We start from the raw sequence: 23,237 nt of genomic DNA, 5'->3' as shown, positions 1-23,237 counted from the left end.
AACTTTTATGACACACGCATAAAAAGCTTGCCAAGGTGATTTGAATATTGGCAACGATCCCCATAATTTCATGAGAGATAAACAGATAGAAAGTGAGAAAGAGAGAGAGAGCGAGCGAGAGAGAACAAGAAAGGAACACATGCACGCACTCACACACAGCTGTGTACTGCTCCCTCAAAGATGACAGTGACATGTTGGAATGCATTGGTAAGAAAACAACAATGACTCAATCACAGATACAGTATCTGTCCAACTTCTGTCTCTCTCAGCTACTGAATTGGACGCTTTACAGAATCAGATAATGGCTTCAGTCATGCTTAGTGTGTACTACTTCATCGGACAAAGGTGTGGCTCGTCGGACATAGAAGATCTAGGAGTGAGCTTGTAGATCGGCTATTTTCATTGCACAACTATGTGGTACGCAGGGCTCCAGTGTGCGACTTAATAGGTTGCATGCATATGATACTTAATTTCTTAACGTGCAAGTTAAAATTTAACGAGGTCGCACAGGTGCGACTTGCTGGAAGGATGAGTGGAGGAAAAAAAAACATCCTGCAGTGCTTGCCCGTTCCATTGATAAAAACATTGGACGTTCGCCTGACGCCCAGTGTTCAAAGAACGATCGTTCACGAAAACCCACCAATAAGCCCTTCAGACTTGGATGGTCAGAGCGGCGCGATTACATACAAAGTCAATGCAAAGATGAGAATTGCGCAAACGGGCGCAGCGCGACCTGCCGCGGTACAAACTGGACGAACCGAGGCGAATATATATTCAGGTCTGAACGCAGCTTATCCGACACAAATTAACTAATCTTTCTCAGCTGTACAATTTCCCTGGAGCGCAGTGCGCATATCTAACTGCATGATGATCAGTCATGATCTACACAGACAGCCGACTCCCAACCATAGACTGTAAACTACCGAACCAAACACTGAGTGAGGAGGTAAACTTGTTGTTTGATTAAACATATAATGTGCCACGAAAAATAGCTTCCAAAGCTTGTTATGTTTGCATCGAGGAGGTAGCCTGTGTCCATACAGTACATGATGATCGGCCAACAAAAGACATTAATCTCGTGAGTGAAGAGCACTGATGCCTGATTTATTCTTCGTCGTACAAAGTGTGTGCTGAAAATAGCTGATCTACAAGCTCACAACGTGTCGCATCCGCGACACGTTGTGAGCTTGTAATCTCAGCATGCCGAGATATGCAGGCTCTGAGAGCAATCAGAAACTTTTGCCTTCAAATTAAAAGTATGCAGCTTTCACAAGTTGGCCCATGAAGACAAGGAAAAGGATTAAGAATTCGGTGGCATTTCACATTGCAAAAGATTTTTTCCAAAATGTAAAAATATTATAATAAGGAATTAATTTGGATAATGGTAATGGAATAATGTACAAATTGTCACTTTATTAATCCCAAAGGTTTGGACTGCATTTAATTTTCAACACAAAACCTTAAACTGACTTTCTGTGTGTGGAATATAACTATTGCCTTTATTGACTGAGTGACTTTGTGTTGCGTTCAAACCATCTACAGTGTTTTGAAGTATAACCAGGTAGGTTGCTGTTTTTTTACACAGTGACCTTTGTAGGGGGTTTTATGATTCAAACCTTTAATGGTGGAAACCACTACATAAATAAATGGCGCCCTATGTGGGGGCATGATAAGATCAAGTATTAATACCACGCTATACAAAGAAAAAAATGGTGCTACCTAATTTGTGGTGGCGCTACCAAATGAAAAGGTAGGTGGCACCAGTGCGACCTGTGAAAAGGTTAGTCTGGAGCCCTGGCGGTACGATGGAGTATAAATCAGGCCTCGGTTGTTTCTGTGCGTTTCCAGTTTACCAGTTTAGAAATGAGCTTGGGGGGGGGGTTAGTGGTTAGGGCACATACCACTGGGCTGTGATGCAGCCTATCAGCGAGTTGCAGGTTGGAGTCCCGTGTCACGGGAGTGTATCTTATATTCCCCGGGTTCCATGTTCACCAGGTTCTATGTTCCCTGCTTTACACCAACACTAACCCTAAGGTAAACAAGGAACATAGAGCCAGTGTCACTCCCCGTCTCTCTCTCTCTTTCTCTCTCTCTGTCCCCGTTTCCTGTCAAATCTACATCAGTGGTTACCAAACCTTCAAGTTCAAGACCCAAAGGAGACCGGGACCCAAACCAGTGAAATGCAGCGCGAAGCAATGCGTTGTGAGCTTGTCGAGTTGCTCTTTTCACCACTTTTTTTCCCTTTTTTTATTCATGGAAATGGAGATTCATTTATTTTGTATTTTTTGTATTGTATTTATGAAATACTTTTGAAAAATTTTGGAATTGTTTTTAATTAATGGAAAGTTTTGACTTTTTTAAATTATTTTTGATGTAGGGAAAAAAAGAAAGTCATGTTCATTTGAGTCCACATACATGCATTCCTCCTCATACAGGTGTCTGCTGCAGCACGTTGGTTGTGTTGCCCCAGGTTGCGGCACAACGCTTTGCATGTATAATTACTTATATGGGTTTGACTGGTGGCTTAGCCAGTTAGACCATATCGTCGCTGTCTGGAGGAAAACTTGCATCTCCAAAACGGCATGACACAAGTACTGTTCAATGTTCATGAAATGTGTAAAAATGTTTTAAAAAGAATTTCAACTGATGCAACGTAGTTATTACCTAAAAAGTTGAAATATGGCGATACAAGGTTTCTGCCCGGCCTTGTGAATTGCGAGGACCTCACTCCCGAGTTCGACTCCGATTCAACACATCCCTTTGATGTCATGATAAAACAATCAATCTGAAATGTCAAGTCTGATGTCTCTATAAAATCGATTGTGATTATACATATATGCGGCGGCATTTGATGCACATCAAGCAATGTGAATTCAATTATGACATGTTGGTGCTTCAAATAGAACACATAGCTGGTCTCAGTGTGTGTGTGTGTGTGTGTGTGTGTGTGTGTGTGTGTGTGTGTGTGTCTGTGTGGCGCGTGCACGGAACCACATGTACTATAGTACAGCTGTATCGTTGTCTTCAAAATTATCACTTCATCTCGCTCGCTCAAAGTATGAAATGTGTTTATGCGTGCAATATTTTGTTACATTTACACACACACACACACACACACACACACACACACCTGGGTAACCTGTTCTACGGCAAACATCTACATGAAGCAGCAAAAACACACACACACACACACACACACACACACACAAAATACAGTTGCTGCCGGTGACTAACTGTACACACACTACACTATCCAGTGTGTGTATAACACACTGTGTAGGCTGACTGACGCAGACACTGTACATGCATTGTAAATCAGACTCAAATCCACTGCCATAGCCGATACCAATTAATTGATGAAAGATGTGTGTTCATATTACTGTTGATAGAAATGTATTAATACTTTGCTGAATCTTCTATTTTCAAAAGATTTAGAGATTTGCAGACATTTTGCTCTATTCTTTTTTTTTTACCTACACATTATATGACATGCCTGAAATATGGACGCCAGGTTGAACTGGTTAAGCGGTCAAACTTGGCCTGAGTCAAACTAATTAGACTCTGAGCTGGGTGTGACGACACACCTGTTATGCATCGATTGATGCACACAGCATAAATCACACACACACACACGCATGTGCACGCACGCACGCACACACACACCCTCCATCATAATGGCATGTTTGATCTGCTCTGGTTGTAAACACTTCTGTGTGATAATAACAGCTGACATGATATACGGCATTATGACAAGCAGCAGAGTTTCATGTTATCTTGTTGCGCTGGAAATAAAGACTAATCTATCATGTAGGCCAGTCAATCTAAGCTACAAAGGGGCGTGACCCAAAATAAATTGCAATAGTAATCGTCGTTTACAACGGCAATAGCCATCGTCACAAACGTGATGAGGGCATCACATTTGGGCAAGTGGCTATGGCCGAATTTAGCCCAAGGAGTGTTTTTCGTGCAAAACTAATAATAATAATAATAATACCTGGGACTTATATAGCGCTTTTCTAATACCCAAAGACGCTTTACATGTGTGGTGGCCGGGGGACGACGACGACATATGCTTGCAATGGATTCAGAATCATGAAAACCCCCTAAGTTGACACGCAATATGCTACTTAAAGCATAATTCAAATTTGAAATATTTGCCTTATAGGTTTTTAATGGTACCCCAACTTTCAACCCCTGAATTTACCATGATCATTTGTATAATACTCTTGTTTTGAGGAGCACTAGGCCCTCCTATAAACAGCTATAGTGTAGATTCTGTCTGAATACAAACATTAAATGCCATTGACAATGAATGGAGAATTTATGTCATATGTGTCTGAGCAAATCGGCTGGGTATGTTGGTGGGTATGTCGGTGGGTCCCTTATTGGCCAAGGGTGGTCAATAAGGAACCACCATTCTTGATGTACGATGACCACGGGTGTGGTTTTTAATGTTATTTGGATGACCTTAAGGATCATAAAAAAACCTACTATTTCTTTTGGGTCAAATCTTAGATTGACTGGCCTAATGCTGTATTGAAGTCTGAGGAAGAGCATTGTGCTCAAAACGTCACAGTCATCACTGGAAGAAGGAGGAGGCTCCTGCATTTAAGCACTGGTTAAATGAAATGACTAGTACACTTCATCTTGAGAGAATAAGGTATTTCCTGAGAAACAGGGAGAGACAGTTTGATAAGGTTACCATTACCTGAGTAGAAACAATTAATAGACAGGATACCATTGATATGGTTGACTGTACGCCATTTTCTTTTCAGATGTTTTCCATGAGCTTTCTATCATCTTATTATATAGTATGCGGTGTCACTGAGCAGTATGGGTGGGAGGGTTAAGGGATTTCTTTCTCTTTTGTCTTTTTTTTTTTCCTTCTTTCTATAATTTTTGTAACAATTTATAATCTGTTCAATAAAAACATATTTGACAAAAAAAAACGTCACAATCATTAATTTGTGCAAATAAAGGCACTCAACACTAGCATCGGAGCCCACAGTGTCTTCATTCCTTATCCTAATGTTGTATTGAGCCTGTAACACACTGTGGTTAAGGCCGTCATGATCATGACATTCTAATTGACGAGTAAGTGTCATACAAATAATTGCAATTCATTATTGCAATTATCTAACCCTAACCCATTGTGTTTTGGGGATCAAACATTGGAACATACAAATAAAAACAATCTGTTTGCCTTGTAGGCTAAACAACAATTTCACAGAGCAGAAATGATAAACAACATAAATATAAAAAGAAACAGACAATATTTAATAATTTTACATTATTAAAAATAGATGTGGCACCTTGTGAACACTTACAGATTGGCTATTACCACAGTGTTTTTAAATGTACCGGTTTCAAAAGATTAATATATACAGATATATATGATTTATATATTTATATATGATTGCAAAATAATAAAAAACTAATTGTGATCAGTCACAAACAAACAAACACACACACACACACACACACACACACACACACACACACACACACACACACACACACACACACACACACACACACACACACACACACACACACACACACACACACACACACACACACACACACACACACACACACACACACACACACACACACACACACACACACACACACACACACACTGGTGTAACCCTGGTGTTTCCCTAATGATTATGGGACTGATCGAGGTTAGCTACTAGGACGTAAGTCGGGACTTGATCACCACGGCTGGGTCACTGAGTGAGGGGTATGATGCTGCGAGACCCGAAACCCCGATGACCTTAGGATACATCACTGAGAATATGTCCCAGGTGCATCCATGCAATGCTTTTTCGTTTTACAGGACGATGCAGAAAGTGGAAATGGGACAAAGTACCATGGGACAAAGTGCCATTTTTACAAATAGCAAACATAGCAGATCTGCAATACAGACAGATGTGTGCGATGTGAGTGACACGTTGCTAGTGTTAGAATATAGAATAGAATATTATATTATTAAAATCTTGCCCACCTATACAGTACATGTTTACAGGAGACATCCAAACGCCCCACCCCCAGCATGCTGACACACATCAAGTGCATAAACACGTGCACACAAAGACATGCAGACAATCAGTGTCCTATAGCAAAGACCCATACAGGTCAGACAAAGCACCAGCATGACTCAACACAAAGAGCACAATCTGTGTTTGTGCATGTGTGTGTACAGTTGGTACAGTATGTAAAGTACAACCCTACATGTAACGCACACGTACAAACGATTCCCTTAACCCATTAACACAATCAGCGCCGGGGTTTCTTTCAAAATAGCAGCTCGGAGTGCCGCACAGATATGGCATCTTTTACTCAGAAAGCCCTACTACAAAAACGTGAGAAATAATGTTGCTTGCTTACCTCGCTATGATTACGATAAAGTCGCTAGATAATCCCTCGCATTCATATTTTAAACGAGAGGCATGTTGAAGTCAGAAATGAAGAGCTTAGTATAACCATCTGGTCAAAACCACGGAGAGCTCCCTAGATTAGGAGGTACGAGCCTTTCTTTCTGAGCGGTAAACAGGGAAGTGAACGGCAGCTCGCCAACAGCAAGGAGTATGGTGCAGAAAGAGAGGCCAACCCCCCCAAAAAAAAGTCTGAATATTTTTCTCTCGTTTTATATCAATGAAAATGCGCTATAATGTGTGTACACGTCCTCGCAATCCATCAGTTGGAATAGCTAGTCCACACGTCCGACGGTTTAAATGGGTTAAAGGGATATTTCACTTTTTAACTTCTTACTTTTGGTCAATTTATCCTGAGACAGATTCTACAAAATGTCTTCTAAATCATAACAGTTTTCTGAAAAACTGGACCCTCAATATTATGTGTATTTTCAAAAATAGCAGATCTCCAAGCTCATAGTGTGGCACAAAGTGACATGCTATGCACTTGTATATCTGCTATTTTTTAATAGCTAACATAAAAATGACACAGATGCTCTCCTGCTTTTAATGGGTTAAAGTTACAATCCCTAAACGGTTCCCTTTAACGATTTGAATACATTTTAAAATATATATAAAATGTTATCAATTTTCATGAACACAAATTCAACTAGTGGGAATGTCCATGCACAATTTCCCTCAAATTGCAGTCTGCGTTCATGATTGGAGGCATTTTGTTCAAAACAGACCAATCCTGCAAACGTTGGAAGGCAATCTTAGCCAATGGGGATTGAATATGGGAAAGCGGACAGGTCTGTGTTGATCACATGACTATGGAGATATTATATACCGATTTGCGTGATGTTTGGATAAAATGTATAGGAGTAATGTAAAGAAATGTGTTTTGCAAAAGTCAGCCTCATGGTGGTGCTATAACAGGCCGTTGTGGAAAATGGGGGCAGAGGTTCATGTTGGCATCCAGGGAGTGTGTATGGCAGGCAGTGTGCACAGTTTGGCGTTGGCCGGAGATTAGCTGGTAACAGACGGACGGACACACACACGGAAGGAAGGACAGATGGAGTGCAAAACATACTCTCTCCCCATGCCTTCGGCCTGGTGGAGACAATTATACATACAGTATTGCCTATAATATTATTGAAGTCGTTCTCAAAGTGAGGTACAGGGATCCTCTGGGTTACTTGAAGGGGTTACTTTCACAGGTCTACAAATGGTTCCATTAAAAAGTTTGAGAGCCACTGACAAGTGTGATAAACGTTTACTGAAACGGTTCCAAATGTGATCCGATTCCTCCGGCCCCAGATCCCAACACTAGTTACGTGATGATAAATATAACACAACACATAGATACACAGGATCAAGAGTAGCAGCTGTGAAGTGCTGCTATGAAGTCCTAATGTTGCATTGGAAGACAACTTGTTAATTTCACAGCTAAGTTAGCGAATGTCTCTAAACCGTGGGGAAATAATAAACGTTTATTTAACTAGCCCTGGGCTTACTGTAGTTCAGGGTTTAGCTTAGCGGACCAATTTCATGGGAAAATAATTATACTAGCTAGTTAAACGGATATTATGAACCATATTACCGGTATACACATTACACATGAGTCTACATTGCCAAAGGCTTTGTTGTTTTTGTTTCATTTTAATTGTTTATTTGTCTGCATAGTTGTGGTGTGCCATGGTTCCCAGTTCCCACACAAATTATTTTACTATCTTTAGTCGCATACTAATGTTGTATTTTGGACTCACTGACTGACTGTCATATGCACAAATAACATTTATAAGGGATAAAATAGAGAGATTAGGCCTGAAATGACCATTACAATTATTTGTTTGCGTAATACTGCATGATTATTAATCACGACCCTGATGGATAGATAGTTTGTACAACATGTAATAACCCTTGTGTAATGGTGAGCAGATGAGGCCATGGTGTAACACCTGACCAAATAAGATGTTTGCATGAATTGCAAAGTTTCACAATTATAGCCTTGCGAAATGGTGCCACCCACAGAGCCATCTCAATTTCCCTCTGTCATTAAAAATAAAGTGATAAAATGGGGGGGTGGTGGGGGTGGCTGACAAATCTCTTGTCCAGGGTGTTGTTGGCTGTTTCACGGTATGAAACCTTAGCTGCGTGCAGGGTTAATCTGAGCTCTGTCGTTTGCCAAGTAACAACGAGAGGATGCACTGAAGAGAAATGGACATGCTGGCCTATCGCAGGTACCGCAGCTCGAGCGGCACTGGGTCATACACGACAGCGGCGACGCTCGTTCATGACTCGCACGCACGCACACACACACGGTGCTCGTTCGTGATTCCGGGCCCGGCGTGTTAATCACTTTTCCAACCCGGAAGAAGAAGGGGTGAAAACGCCTCATGCGCTGGGTGAGCAACTAGCAAGTGGATGGGAGGGGAAATCCAGTGCCGTCTGGCGTCTATTATTATTTTAACTCTATGGTTTAGTCATCTCCCTTTTAGACAACAATATGTGAGAACCTTAACCAGGTGTTAACTGGCGTGTCATTACAGGTGGAAAGTAATACCCCCAAATCTCCAAAACATTTTAAAACTGTCAAATTCATGAGCATTTGCGCCTGTCGTAGACATGCGCAGAGCAAGTTCAGTCAGGGAACCTCAGTCAGCGCGCCGGCCGTTAATTGGGCCACCGCAGCATCAGGCTCTCATCCACATGATTCACTCAGCCAATCACACGCTCACCCCATCTCATACCGGCTACTTGAACCAGAGGTTTGCATTCCTCTGCCTTCTTGCTTGCTTACTGCTGCTGTATCAGCGTGCTGCTGTCATACAACCTGCGCTCAATTCTGCTGCTCACCCACCTCCACCCCAGCTACCACCTGTCGTTTTGGATCTACTGTTTAGGTACGGGGGATTCAGAGTCCCTATGGTCGGGACTGATGCGCTTGACCTGAGTACCTAAAAAGCAGATCCAATACATCGCCAAACCATAATAAATATATTGCATTGATTATCCTATATTCAATAAATATATATATTACATCCTCCTTGAGTTGTCTGACTGAAATATTTTTCTAAAAAAGGTTCACAAATAGCAGATCTGGATCAAGTTGTGAGCTCACATATTGCACATTGTGTAGAGATTTCAGGTTACTGCATAAATGTCTTTGTTATGCTGCCAGAAATCCATTTGCAGTCGAGTTTACTGAACTGCACATCAAACTGTTTGTTTGATCTACATCGTTGCTTCGGTAGCCAAAATAAGTGACAGATGATGCTCTTTTTGGGGAGGGGGGGTGGGGCGTACTAAAACATCGTCTTGGGAAAGGTTTTCATTGTCAACAGAGCCAAGGCAAATGTTACTCATTTTACTTTTCGGATGTTGATGGATGACAAAATAACCACAAACACAAGATAAATGGGATCAGACTGCACTGCTCAAAGCGTGTTCAGCGCCGATGTCTGTGATTCATCAGTCAGACCATGTAAATGGTGCCCGTTTGCTTATTAGCACAGATGGTAACAAGGAACGCTTGATGTTGTTGACAGGGAGAGAACTAAACAGAATGCTTCAAGTACATTTTGTCGGCAGTGAAGACAAGGAATCACCGGTAGTTGTGGAGAGACACAAGCCAATCAACCGCTGGAGCTCTGGTGCTCTGACTGAGGGCACAGGTTCAAATATATTTTGGGGGGGGGTCGCGGCCTGAAAGGTTTGGGAACCTTTGCTCTAGAGCAGCGGCCCTTAAACGTTTTTGGCCGTGCACCCCCTGTTGCCTCCTGACCTAGCTGACGCACCCCCAACGCTCAGTCTCGTTGTATTTGGCCAAAAATGATAAAGAATATTATGGAAAATAATCACAGAATGTCACTGCACTGAGAGACGGCTGCTCTATACATCTCCTTACAACAGTGTTTTACAGGAATTTGCGTTAATTAACACCATAAAACTGCCATTAGCCTTTTCATGTCACGCACCCCCCTGGAGTGCGCACGCGCACCATAAGGAGTGCATGCACCACAGCAGAATCTAGAGTCTAGACAGCTAGCCTGCGTAAGAACAAATGTTTTGCTCCACCTTGGACTTCATTCTGTAGCACCAACACATATCGGATGGCGTTTTTGAGCTCTTCTATATTATAAAAGTGTGTGTAGGTTAGGTGAAGCTCCATGACGATCCCCTAGTTGTTGCACTGGGTCAGAAATGCGGAAACGCACGCACACAAAACGCACACACACACACACACTCATTCTGCTCCAGTTGTGTGGAAGCAGATCACACCGCTGCTATTTATAGAGCAGAAGAAGAAAAAAACATCCTCCATCTCTAGCTCTCTCTCAATCCCTCCATATTTCTCTCTCTCTCTCTCTCCCCCCAGAGGTAATTGTCTAAGGTCATGGAGAACAGAGCGAGGGGGAAGAGAGGGTGGGAGTGTGAGTGAGAGAGAGAGAGAGAGAGAGAGAGAGAGAATGCAAGAGCGATAAGGATCCAGTTGGTGAGACAAGCACACACACCCACCTTTGAGGGGTTCATCCACCAAATGATTGACGTCCTGTCTTTGGAATGTGAGGAATGTGGGTGGGACAATGACCCTCACCAAACACACGCACGCGTGCGCGCGCACACACACACACACACACACACACACACACACACACACAGTGGTGTGCAGCAGTATTGGTAAGGCTGGGTCAGTTTACGCTGATGCAAAGAGACACAGAGATGAGATCTATTTTAAACCCAGATCTCTCTCTCTCTCTCTCTCTCTCTCACACACACAGGCACGCGCGACCGAACTAAGCCTCTGAAGTTTTGTTTTCAGCCAAGTTCAGCCAATCACAACACTCCATTTCCAGGAAGTCATTAGAATTAAGTGCTTGACAGAGTCGAACGTAATCGACTATATAAGAATACATAAGCAACGCTGGGTGAGAGAAATTCCTCCCTTGCGTTGCGACGGTTACGTCTTGCGTCTCGCTCCGTCAGGTTGAGATCTGATCCCACGCCAACGCAACCAAATTGCTTGCGTTGCGTACCTTGCGTCAAGGACACCCTGCCCACCTGGAGTCAGCAGAGAGAGAGAGCAAGACGGCTTTTCCTCCTCTGCTCGACCACTCTTGAAAGAGGACAACACTTCCGCCGGCACATTGAGTCGTGAACGTAAACACGATCGGCATGGATATATCACATTGGAAGTTCAACAGGACAACATGACATCAGCGTTCGAAGCACTGCTTTGCAAACTCGTCGGTGATTATCAGGCCTGGACTGACGTTATGTCCAGTGGACAATGGGTCACCCAAAGAATGGGCTGGACCCAGTCCTGAATTAGAGCGGAGAGAGTGTGTGTGTCTCCTAATCCTATGCTTCCATTTGGTGACAATTTGTCCGTTTACAGAAGAGACCAACAAACCGTGTTTTCCGTTGCTGATGATCATCCACTAGCTGCTTCCTTTGACAATGAATGGTAGACTGTAATATGCCCGTGTGAACGCAATGATGAATTGATTACAGCACTAGAACGTGTATTACTATGTTAACAAAATGTGTACGTACACTGTCTTCTATATGCAAGTCTGAGTCTGTTGATCTCTTATCTTAATGTTGGGAAATTCTCAAAATAAATGATATAATACACTACTAAATTGAGTCCACTGTGTAGGCTTGCTGACACTGTACATATCAGTCTCATATCCACTGTCTATACTCTATAGTCTGTTGTATGTCCATATTACTGGTGATAGGTTGTACAATTAATTACGCCCCTGTCTTTATATAATAATTATTAATATTTTTACATTACACTAACCTAGGTCAGACTTACATCTACCTATTTTTATCTTCATCATATTTATTTCTATTTCAATCTTAGTTAGTGCAACGCCGCTGATGCCTGAATTTCCCCACAGGGATCAATAAATGTCTGTCTATCTACGTCCACATGAGAGAGAGACAAGGGGCTCTATTTTCATCCATGCTAAACCCCTTCCTTGTCCCTAAACTACTTTGCCTTTTTTTTTTTACTATTTTGAATCAATGCGAGACTGATGACATATTGAAGCTGTGCCACAGCGCACATGTAAACACAACCTAACAAGACTACAACTCGAAATTATTATGGAGATATCAGATTTATGTCCCACTGCTTCGGGTTCATGGTTCCTGAGGGAACGTGTGAACTCAATACTGCTGCAATCTGACGGAGTCAGGTTAGAAAATAGGGCTCTAGACTTCACACTATACGTTTAGCTGAGGAACACGGTCCTCTCCCAAATTAAATTTCAGCACATCTTGCAACTTGATTAATTCTGTAAATAAATAGCATAGCAATGAGCTAAGTGCTTATATCTGATCTTTTCGTTAGCTTTGATACAATTGCACCGTGACATCTCCGACACTGAAGCACAAATGAACTGGACTAAACTGAGAGACAGAGAGAGAAATAGAGAGATATAGATCGAGAGAGAGAGAGAGAGAGGTCATCCTGATTCATATAGCATATGTGTGATTCACTGTCCTTGCCTCACCTCACCACACACACACAATAGGATGGTTTCAGCCAGGGCTCGAAATTAACTTTTTTACTTGGTAGCACTGGTGCTCCCAAATTCAGAATGAAGGAGCACCAGAAAAAAATTAGGAGCACCCACCAAAATTTTACGAGCACCAATATGTAATCGATTTTTTACATTCATTATTATTACACTTGTAGCCTACAGCAGTGGTTCCCAACATTTTTCATGTCAAGCACCCTCAAATTGACACTCATTAGCCCACGGACCCCCATTTGAAAATATATGCCAGGGACCCCCATATGAGAAGATTTTTACGGCTCTAGCAGTGATTTTCAGTTATTTACATTTCAAGGACCCCCAGTTTGACCTGAATTAGGCTACCGTTCCCCATTTCTATCTCTGGGACCCATAAAATCAAAGTTAATTTAACTGAGTGTACAAATGTACAGTGAAATTGGTTTACCCATAGTATGTAGTACACTCTCAGAGTTTCAGACCCATAAGGGTCCATTTGGTTCCTAACTATCATTTAACCGAGGACCCCTAGGGATCCCCGGACCCCACTTTGGGAACCACTGGCCTACAAGCCAGTTGGTATGAGATGCTATTTTTGTGGCAATAAACCAGTTGAAAATATAATTAAATTCTAAATACTGTCTCTGCTATAATTTCTGAATTTGTAAATGGCTACAAAACCCTTTGTTTTATGTAGGCCTGCTTTTTGATTGAAGTAAAAAAAAAAAAAATATATATATATATATATATATATATATATATATATATATATAGGCCTACTGTATATATTTATGAGAAGTTATTTTCATAACGTCATCATAAATGTGTGTGTGTGACTCCACACATTCCATTCAATTGAGCCCTTTTGTTGTCTCTCACAGCTGAGGACCTCAGGTCCAGCTGATGTTGATCACCCAATCAGTCCACGGACTGACGGGAGGTTAGAGGAAGTAGAAGAAGCCAAGGAGATATTTCTTTAAACAATCATAACTCTGGACAGGAATGGACTAGGAACTTACTTTTTTTTTACATGCTCAGATCTTTATGCTCTACAAGTTTAAATCATCTCGCGGGAGGGAACCGGCCCGCGACACTTTCGGTCGCGATCGTTTTGGTCGCACTACAGTAATTATATGCAGTAGCACTGGTGCGCCCAGTTATATTTTGAGATCGCACAGATTAAAATTCAGGCGCATTTGCGACCAAAATGGTCGCTATTTCGAGCCCTGGTTTCAGCGCCAGCATGGTTTGCATAATAGGAAGTACTCTGTTCTTTCCACAGTTTTTAGCTGATAATGTAATAGTTACTTTTCTGTTTTACCATCTCTCCATCCGTCTGTCTGTCTGTGCCATCTGCCTGTCTGTCTACCTGTCTGTCCATCTACTCGTCTGTGTATCTGTCTGTCTGTCTGTCTGTCTGTGAAGTCAGCATTTCTTTCTCTAACACTCACACAAAATCGACAAGTTCCAGATGCTTCCACAGCTCACCAGTGGCCGTGCCCACCCAGGTTCTTTCTGTGTGTGTGTGTGTGTGTGTGTGTGTGTGTGTGTGTGTGTGTGTGTGTGTGTGTGTGTGCGTACGCTGAGTGAGCAACTGCTGACATGTCGCAGAGTGGTGGGAGTAGGGTTACACACACACACACACACACACACACAGGGCCTAGCACTCCAGAAAACTGTTTTTCTGTTTGTGCATGCAAGCGCATGTTTGATCACTATAGGTTAAATTGTTACATAAACATCCACACACGACATACGATAATCCACAAGGATTACATCATCTGGTCCAATTACCAGATTACAATTATTATCAGGAGAGTGAGACAGCAATCTCCCAGAGAGAAAGACAGACAGGACAACGGCAATGTTTCTTAAATTAAAAGCATCCACACAAACACACACACACACACTCTTCATTACAGTTATCTCAGCAGTGAGTCAGCTTCCTGTGAAAAACGTACATACAGGAAGTGTTCTTGAACACAATTTCACAACCTGCAACCTGACTCACACACACTACGATTTCCGACAATGATGCCATATGCCATCCTCCATGATGTCCTATCATTTTAACAAACACAGCCAATTGAAGTTTAAATGTATCAAAATCTGTTTTGACTCATCTTAAAAGGAATCCATACTATATAATAACTTTAAATAATTAATAATATAATATTACCCTCATATGGTCCCTGTTTGATTAAATGCACCAGCATTTACTGTATAGCAAAGCAGCATGGTCATTCTTGGACTTTTCTCAGCTGGCATTACATGTAATCAAAATGTTTCTGTATCGATTGAACTGTGTGGAGCTGGCGCATACCTTTAAGAAAGTAAAACTTAAAAGTATTTCAAAACAAGCACAGAGCTGACATGACACATGAGCGATTGCATGGGTAAGTTTGTTTTGCGGTGCTGGCGGACTTACCTGGAGCTCACACCAGGCCACCTCCACCGTTGTCTCGGTGTCCAGACCTTTGTAGACGGTCTTGAAGGAGCCGCGGCCGATCTCGATGTCGAACTTCAGGAAGCGCTCGTCCGGCGACGTCCCCACTGCCTTGGTCGATACCTCCTCTTCCTCCTGCACTCGTTTCTCGGCCTCCGCCCTCTGCTCCGCCCTCTGCTCCGCCCGCGCCTTGGCCAGTTCCCTGGCCTCCTCCGACAGCTCTCTCTCCTTCTCCTCCACGGGGGAGCTGCCACCGCCACTCTCATCGGCAGGTGCTGCCGCTTTCCCGTCTTTCCCGGCCTGCGGTTTGTCCTCCAGGCCTGCGGGTGGTGCGGTGACACCGGGCAGTTGGTCTACAGTTCGTTCCGTGGCGTCTAGTTCCGCCTGGCTGTCGGGCTGCTGCAGCGCTCCGTCGACGCACACGTGACCACCCGCAGCTGTACACGCTAGTGTGCGCATCTCCTCGGTGACACCAGCAGCATCGCGGGGGGCGGCGGTTTCCGGGGTCCCGCCCACGTGCTCGCCAGCCCGTACCTGAGGGAGGAAGCTGGGCGTCCCCTGGCAGTCCGGAGGGGAGGTGAGGATGACGGTGGCCTTGCTAGGCAGGTCCAGCGCTGTGGCGTTGGAGTCACAGATGACGCTCCGTCTGAAGAAGCGATGCTCGGCTGTTCTTGAGTCGCGGTCCATTGTATGGCGGCGCCGCCTGACCTCTGGCTGGTCTCCGAGCTGGTCCACTAGGGAGTCTGAACTGAGGGTTCCCGAACCGTTCACATTCTTGGGAGTTTGAAGGGCGGGGTCGGGGGGGGAGGAGGGAGTGAGGATGAGAGGAGGAGGAGGGGCAGGGGACAGGAACTTCACAACTTTGCTACTGCTGTCACTGTCAGACATTCTGGATGTGCTATTAAAGGATCAATAAAAAAAAATTACTGAATGTGATAAAGGATCAATAAAATAAAACTGGATGAGAGAGAAAGGATTTCTTTTGTATTAAACTCTATGGCCAACAGGTCTTCTGACATCCAATCCAAAAAGGCGCGGGATAAAATAAAATAGTTGGATTTAGGGACCTCTCCTTTCCCCGTCACTCGCCTTGACCGTTTCAACACCAAACACGCCCAGAACTACACTTCCCACAATGCCCTTCTTGTCTGCAGTGTTCAGAGGCAGATGGCTCCCGACAAAGCTGAGAGCTCTTTCTCTTTAGGAGAGAGGAGGGAGAGGAGGAGACAAGGAAGGAGGTGTGAAGGGTTGAACGCTGCGATGAGTCAATATTCCCGTCATCCATCCTGAGACCAAATACCAAGACATAGACGGACGTGACAGCACCTAATGTCCTTTTGCTCGGTTGGGGGGTGATAAACCCTGGAGAGGCTGATGTTGTAACAAGGTCAAAACTCCGGATGGCAGCCTAAGAAAAAGATAGCGAGAAATAGAGAAAGAGAAAGAGAGAGTGGGTTAGTCCTGACTCCTGACAAGAAACGACTACCGTTTTGTTTTTGTCCACTACATTTCCCAGAATTCCTTAGCCTGTTTGTAGGAATATATTATAGCTGACATTTAGGCAGTCGGTCAAGGCTCTGGCTTAACCGATTGGTATGGGCTCAAATTCCACTGTGCTCGGTCTCTCATATAAAAACCCATTACCCACAACGTGTGGCTTAAATGTGTGTTTACCGTTTAGCAGTGACTAAAATATCGACCTGGACCTCACTTTCCTAGTGTGTTTTCCAACCATCAACGTATCTGAATGCTAATCAAATGTTTTCTGTTTAGACTGCCCATGTTCTCGTGCTCTGTATGTCAAAAGAGGTGACTGTGCAGCTGTGTTATCTAGGTCCTAGGACAAATAAAGATCGGATCAGGAATGTGTATTAAGCACTGTGATACTAAATATCATATGATCTCAATATCATATGACTCAGATGAAGATTTAAAGGGTCAGGACACCGAAAATCACCATTTCTTAGATTTTTAACAAAAATTATTGTTTTTGTGGTAGGGAGCAGTGATACAGTAGTACGATTTGCTCATAGGCTTCTGGTTTCAGTGTGTTCTGCTGTTTGTGTAGCTATTTCTGTCTATTTCCAGGTTTCTGGGTAGAAAATAAATATTTGGCATCACTCATTATATTTACATATATGTGTTCGATTTTTGCGACATGGCATAGGCATATCTAATTTATATTTGTTTGTTTTACTATGAAATCGTACATTTTTGTCCGTCAGTGAAATCACTCAAAATCTCTGTACATGGGAAAGCCTCCATATATGGTGCCCAGGTCTTGATATGTCATAGTAAATGCGACCTGCTGTCGCAATTAAGCCCATATATGGAGATCCCTGATGACATCAATATTAGCCAGCACTCACTCACTTCTGATCAAATAAATGGCGAGGGGGGGGGGGGGGTGTCCTGACTCCTGATCCTGAAGAAGATAAATTCTTGATTGAGACATTCCTAATTCCTAGTTCCTACCAAACAAAACCCATTAAGGCATCAGTGAAAATAATGCAAATAGTCCAACTAATTGTTTGTCCAACTAATTGTTTTTCTAAATGTGTTTACTAGCCATAATTATATAGCTCTGAGAGTCAGGCTTTAGTTACCATAAGAACCCCAAACACACACACACACACACACATTACGTCAGGGCCTCGCTGAGACCTGTACCTAAATTAGCTCCCAAGTCTCAACTGGCAAATCTGACTGACCTTAACTTCATAACACTGAAAGATATGAGAGAGAGACAGAGATGGGGGGGGCACTGTTTGTAGCATAGAGCACAATTAGCAGTAAAACATTTTGAGAAAGAGACCTAGAGAGGGGATATAGAGTATAGACCAAGGGAATGTCAGAGTGCCGGGGGACGAGAGGGGTTCAGTGACAGTGACACACACAAAAGTTAGAGAATGGGAGGGGTTGCAAAGAGCAATAAAAAGAGTGAGAGAGGATGACAGACATGAGTGGTAGAAGAAAAGATCGAGAGTCAGAGGAAGGAGATAGACCCTGGCTTGGAGTGAGTTGAACAGGTTCTATCAGAAAATAAACTACAGGTCTAATTCCATTGCATGTTTAGTATGATATTGACTTTACATCACTGATGACAATTTTACAAATCATACCAGTGTTTAGAATTACCCCAATTTATTCTTCTTCTTTTTTCAGACTGTCAGGTGAAAACCCACTTTTAGATTAGTTGCTTTTTTCCAAATCAATCAGGACATCCTATTGCATTAAAACATGGCGAACTATTAGGAGAACAATCAACTCTTAGTGTAATGAGTTGCAGCTTTGTCTTGAAATCAGTTTGCAGCTGTTGATGCCATACTCATCTACAGATAATAATTATAACTAGGCCTACATACAAACACGGTCCTAAAAGATTGTCCCCAATTTGTTGAAACCCCAGTCCAATCCACTTCATCCCAAACCGGAACATTACATGTGTGTGAGTGTGATGAAAGTGTTTCAAAAAATCTTAAAAACATAAACTTAAACTTAACTATTAAAGTAAATGAAACACGTTTCATCGAACCACCATTGATTCTGGAAGACAGTAATCAAAAAGGGAGTGTGTGTGTGTGTGTGTGTGTGTGTGTGTGTGTGTGAGCGAGCGAGAGAGAGAGAGAGAGAGAGAGGGGTTACCTGCTGTCAGTTGGATGCTGTGTTCAAACTAACAAACACCTTTCTTGACAGTTTCAATCTGGTTTTAATTTCGTCAAAAATAAAGCGGTAAACCGTCCTAATTCTTATTTGTGTATTTCTTGTTTACTTTTGTCCCAGAAGTACCTGAAATTTGACGCTGCACTTGAGTTAGCCTAGCCTGGCGACTGGCGAGTCGTTATACCCATATTGGTAACCTATGGACTACAATTTCGGCTAATTAGTCTTTAACGCGTGTTCTTGGAATTGACACATTGTTTTGACAACTGTAATTATAATAATTATAATAGATTTTATGACACTGTACAGACAGAATAATACAGTCATAAGTTAAAATCAACACAATCATTATGATAACAGCATTATTATTATTATTAATAATAACAACAATAATGAGCTAATTAATCAATAATAACAGCGGGGGAAACAGTAAACGCCAACCTCTGGGGTCACACAATTCAACAGGTTATCGCTTTCTGTGTAACCTATATAAACGTAGACCCATTAGCGACGAGCGTGGCCTCGCTCGCGCAACGCGCACGGCGCAGAGGAACCCGCGTGCAAGGAGTGAGTGAAGGGCGGCACACTTCATCTGTAATTAATAACGTTACTTAAGCGCCTTCACACTTAAAGCTGCAACCCGGGGGCACTCATGAATTATTTTTATTATAATTTTTGGTGGGGAACAAAAAAACGTTAGTTGAACATAATATGGACGAGTATGTTAGTATAATATAACTTATACAGCAGCAGGATTGGTGTAGCCTCCTACTGACTGTTTCATTAGGATGTCGTGTAGGACACCGGATCATGATATAGCCCAAAATCGATCCCCTGGCCAAGAATGGATTTTTTTGTTTGCAGATGTAATGTAAGTTACTGTAGTAGTCGTGTAGTTAGTTACTGCAGGAAGGCTCGCAGTCGCAGAGATCAACTAAACTTTGCCTTAAGGCAACACAGTCAAATTCTTACTTCTTAGCGTCAATACATGATACATATATTTGTAACTCGGAGACTGAGAGTATAATTATGTGTGGTTACATTTTCTGTACAATTAAGCTCAATTAAGCTCAATTAACGAGAATTGCTACGGTTTAACTTTAACCAAATAACCTGCGCTGGAACTGAAAATAAACCGTTAAAATTGTTGCAAATGAAACAGATTGTTACCTTTTACAGCGGTGCTGCAGAAGCCATTCTTTTTCTTCAACGTGTGCAAACTTGATCTAAATTGAGCGCAAACTCCTCTGCAGAAACTCGAGGCTGCATGAAAACATTTTGCAGATTATCAGTGCGTCACGTTCAAATCAGCACAGTAGGAGGGGGGGAAAGCCGTCCAAGTCAACAAACATCACAACGTTTAAAACACCCTCTCGGTACCGGGGGGACGTGCAGCCAGCCCCAACCCGACCAACAGCGACCTCCCGTCGGCCAAAGGAACCAGCTTTCCCTCGCTTGGCTGGTGGTAGTGCGGTTCTATTTCCTCTTTGGTCTCAGACAGTTCCTCTTCATCCGCACCGAATAATCCGCTTCTACTGCCTCCTTTCACACCCCCAAGTCCCCGGAAGGTTGATACTCGGACCCGCGTTGCAATAAAAATCTATTAAAATCCACAGTATTCCCTGTTTTCTGAACCAAAACAGACACGACAACACACACACTTAAAGCTTTTCCAGCCGCCCCCATGTGTCCCGTTTGGGGTTTCGTTTTTTTCGCTGCTGCACATGAGGTCCAAAAAGGTTACAACAAATCCGCTTTCAACCATTCGGAATATTCCCAGTTGTTTTGGTCCAGTCAGACAGACAAACGGAGAGTGTCTCAGTAGCCTCTCGGTATCTGTGTGTGTCTTTCTCTTTCTCTCTCTCGCTCTCTCTCTCTCTCTCTCTCTCTAACTACGTTCCCCGACCAAGCCGATGACTCGACAGGACGAACCCACCAGGGCAGGCAGCAGGAGGCAACAATGACACACGCAACAAACTCAGTTCTTTTTTCTTTTCTTTCTTCCACCAACAAAAACGACACACAAACTCTTGGTTTCCTGCTGTGTGTCGTCCACGGCTGTTAACACTGTTCACATATAGTCCATAATAATGTCTCCCCAGCACAGCCTGCGTCTGGTCTTCACCTACCTGCAGCTCTCCTCCGCTGGGGGTCCCCGACCAACAACGCGCCCAGATGTGGCTGTTTTGTTTCAAAGTCCCGTTGAAGTCCACTGCTGCTGCATGCCTGCATCCAGTCTGACAGGATGAGGCATCGATCGACCGTGCGTTGTGTGTGTGTGCGCGCGTGCGTGTTCTATTTGCTGTCTAAATCTCCACCGTCACATTCTCCACCGTCGCTATTCTCTCTCCCCCCTCTCGCTCTCTCTCTCTGACGTCACTGACGGTTTCTCTCTCTCTGATTTTTAGGCTGTATATATGCATGTTCATGTTTTGTACTGTACCCCCAATACCTGCCGGCTGCCGGTCTGCCAGGTAACAGGTAACACCAAATAATCTAGCAGAAGTATGTATGTGACATAATTATGATTTTATTCAATAAAGAAACATTTTGCAGGGTCGTTACACAACAGCATGCATACATACGTATACAATTTAACAATAGGCTTAGGCTATGCAACTGTTCTGTGAGCAATGTGCACGTGCACGCATGTGTGTGTGCGTGAGCGTGACGTTCCGTGGTACCAGAAAAAGAATCACCACATATGACACCACTGTATACAGCCTATACATTACATACGTTATGAATATAGCTTGGCATGGCCAGGCTCGCAATTGCAAATTTGTCTGTTTTCCAGATTAACATGATCCCCAAAAAATGCAAATTAGCCTGTGTCTATGGAGCAACCCCCCCCACCAGAGACAGAAACGCTCAGTGACGTCAGAGAGAGAGAGAGAGAAAGAGAGAGACAATACATGGATTCTGGTTGTACTTGTAGCCTACGACAACTACTTCATTACTCTGATGAAGATCCAGCAGGGCTGAAAGATCGGTAGGCCTACTGCAATAAAATGTGTGTGGGATTTGGCTTGTTTGACTTATTCTGCCTCTGTGTTCATCATCCTACGCAGCTGCATTGACACTCTGGAGGTGTAAAAATTTCCATTGACAAAAAATACAAGATATATGGGAAAAATACCACTCACACAGGTAGGTACACACACACACACACACACACACACACACACACATGACAGGACTTACTTATTGACTCAAATACACCAGAGTAAGGCCAAGTGTGGACAAGGACAGAAGCATGCACACTGCACAGACGAACAGACTAGTATAGGCAGGAAGCAAACTATAGACCTCTCAGTGCCTGCAATTCCCCAAGAACACACAAGGCAGAGAGAGCCTCCTGTTGGCTCTGGCATAAGAGAAAGGACATTGGGCACATTAGGCAGGTCTGTGGGGGTGCCCTGGGAATAAAATGAATCCCTAGGAATGGCATCTTGATGTCTGTACAGTAGTTGTGCCCACTGCAATATCTATGTCTACCTGTTCCGCTCACTTCACTTGTGTCAGTCTTATCTCCTCTTCAACTTCTGCACTGTCACTACTCATTATGCACAAGCACTGCTGGAGTCCTAGCTTTAGAGTTTTTCTCACTTCCACCCCTTCCATACCCACATCTTAGATTTAATCTCACAATTATCCAATTATTATTGGCTAATCCTCTATTTAGCAAACAGTTCTGTAACAAAGTGGATCATGTTATGCCTTTAGCATTTTTACTTTGGTCGGGTAAAGTTGCATAGCCAACAGGAGGCTCTACCTGCCTTGTGTGTTCTTGGGGGATTGCAGGCACTGAGAGGTCTCTATACTAGGACTGTGGTTTGCTGATCCTGCCTTGTATTGCATACAAACTTTATTCAAACTGATTGAATCCATTCCTTCCGTCTTTGTGTCATTATTCCGCATCCCTTTATTGTTCATGTCAGAGACAACAGATTGAAAGTTAGTCAATATTAGTGTTGACTGATTTCACTTCATGTTCAACTGTATCAACAGCATTTTCTTTATGTTTAGCTGTATATTATTTAAAGTTGCATTATGGATTTAAAAATAATATCCACACACTTTGTGTCTTTTGTTCGCCTTGTCTTCAGAGTCTTATTAAAAAAGTGTTTGTCTGCGCTTCTTATAACAAATGGGTAAAAATTCTCAAATATTTTA

General features: G+C 42.9%; 1 protein-coding gene across 2 annotated transcripts in view; it reads right to left on the bottom strand.

Moving 5' to 3' along the window:
* Nucleotides 1-21,251, bottom strand: part of wnk1b (WNK lysine deficient protein kinase 1b) — a 101,556-nt gene extending 80,305 nt beyond the window's left edge. For both annotated transcript variants that reach the window (XM_080757731.1, XM_080757732.1), the window contains exons 1-2: nucleotides 20,232-21,251; nucleotides 15,381-16,806 (exon numbers count right to left, since the gene is read on the bottom strand). In XM_080757731.1, coding sequence (XP_080613857.1) covers nucleotides 15,381-16,286 — 906 coding nt within the window. In that variant the 5' untranslated portion in view covers nucleotides 16,287-16,806; nucleotides 20,232-21,251. The remainder of the gene's footprint in view (nucleotides 1-15,380; nucleotides 16,807-20,231) is intronic.
* Nucleotides 21,252-23,237: the final 1,986 nt, after the last annotated feature.

This window comes from Protomyctophum bolini, assembly GCF_963924005.1.
Source record: "Protomyctophum bolini genome assembly, chromosome: 23".
NCBI classification, from domain to species: domain Eukaryota; kingdom Metazoa; phylum Chordata; class Actinopteri; order Myctophiformes; family Myctophidae; genus Protomyctophum; species Protomyctophum bolini.
Note: the sequence above shows the minus strand (reverse complement) of the source record. Positions and strands in the feature narration are given on the sequence as shown.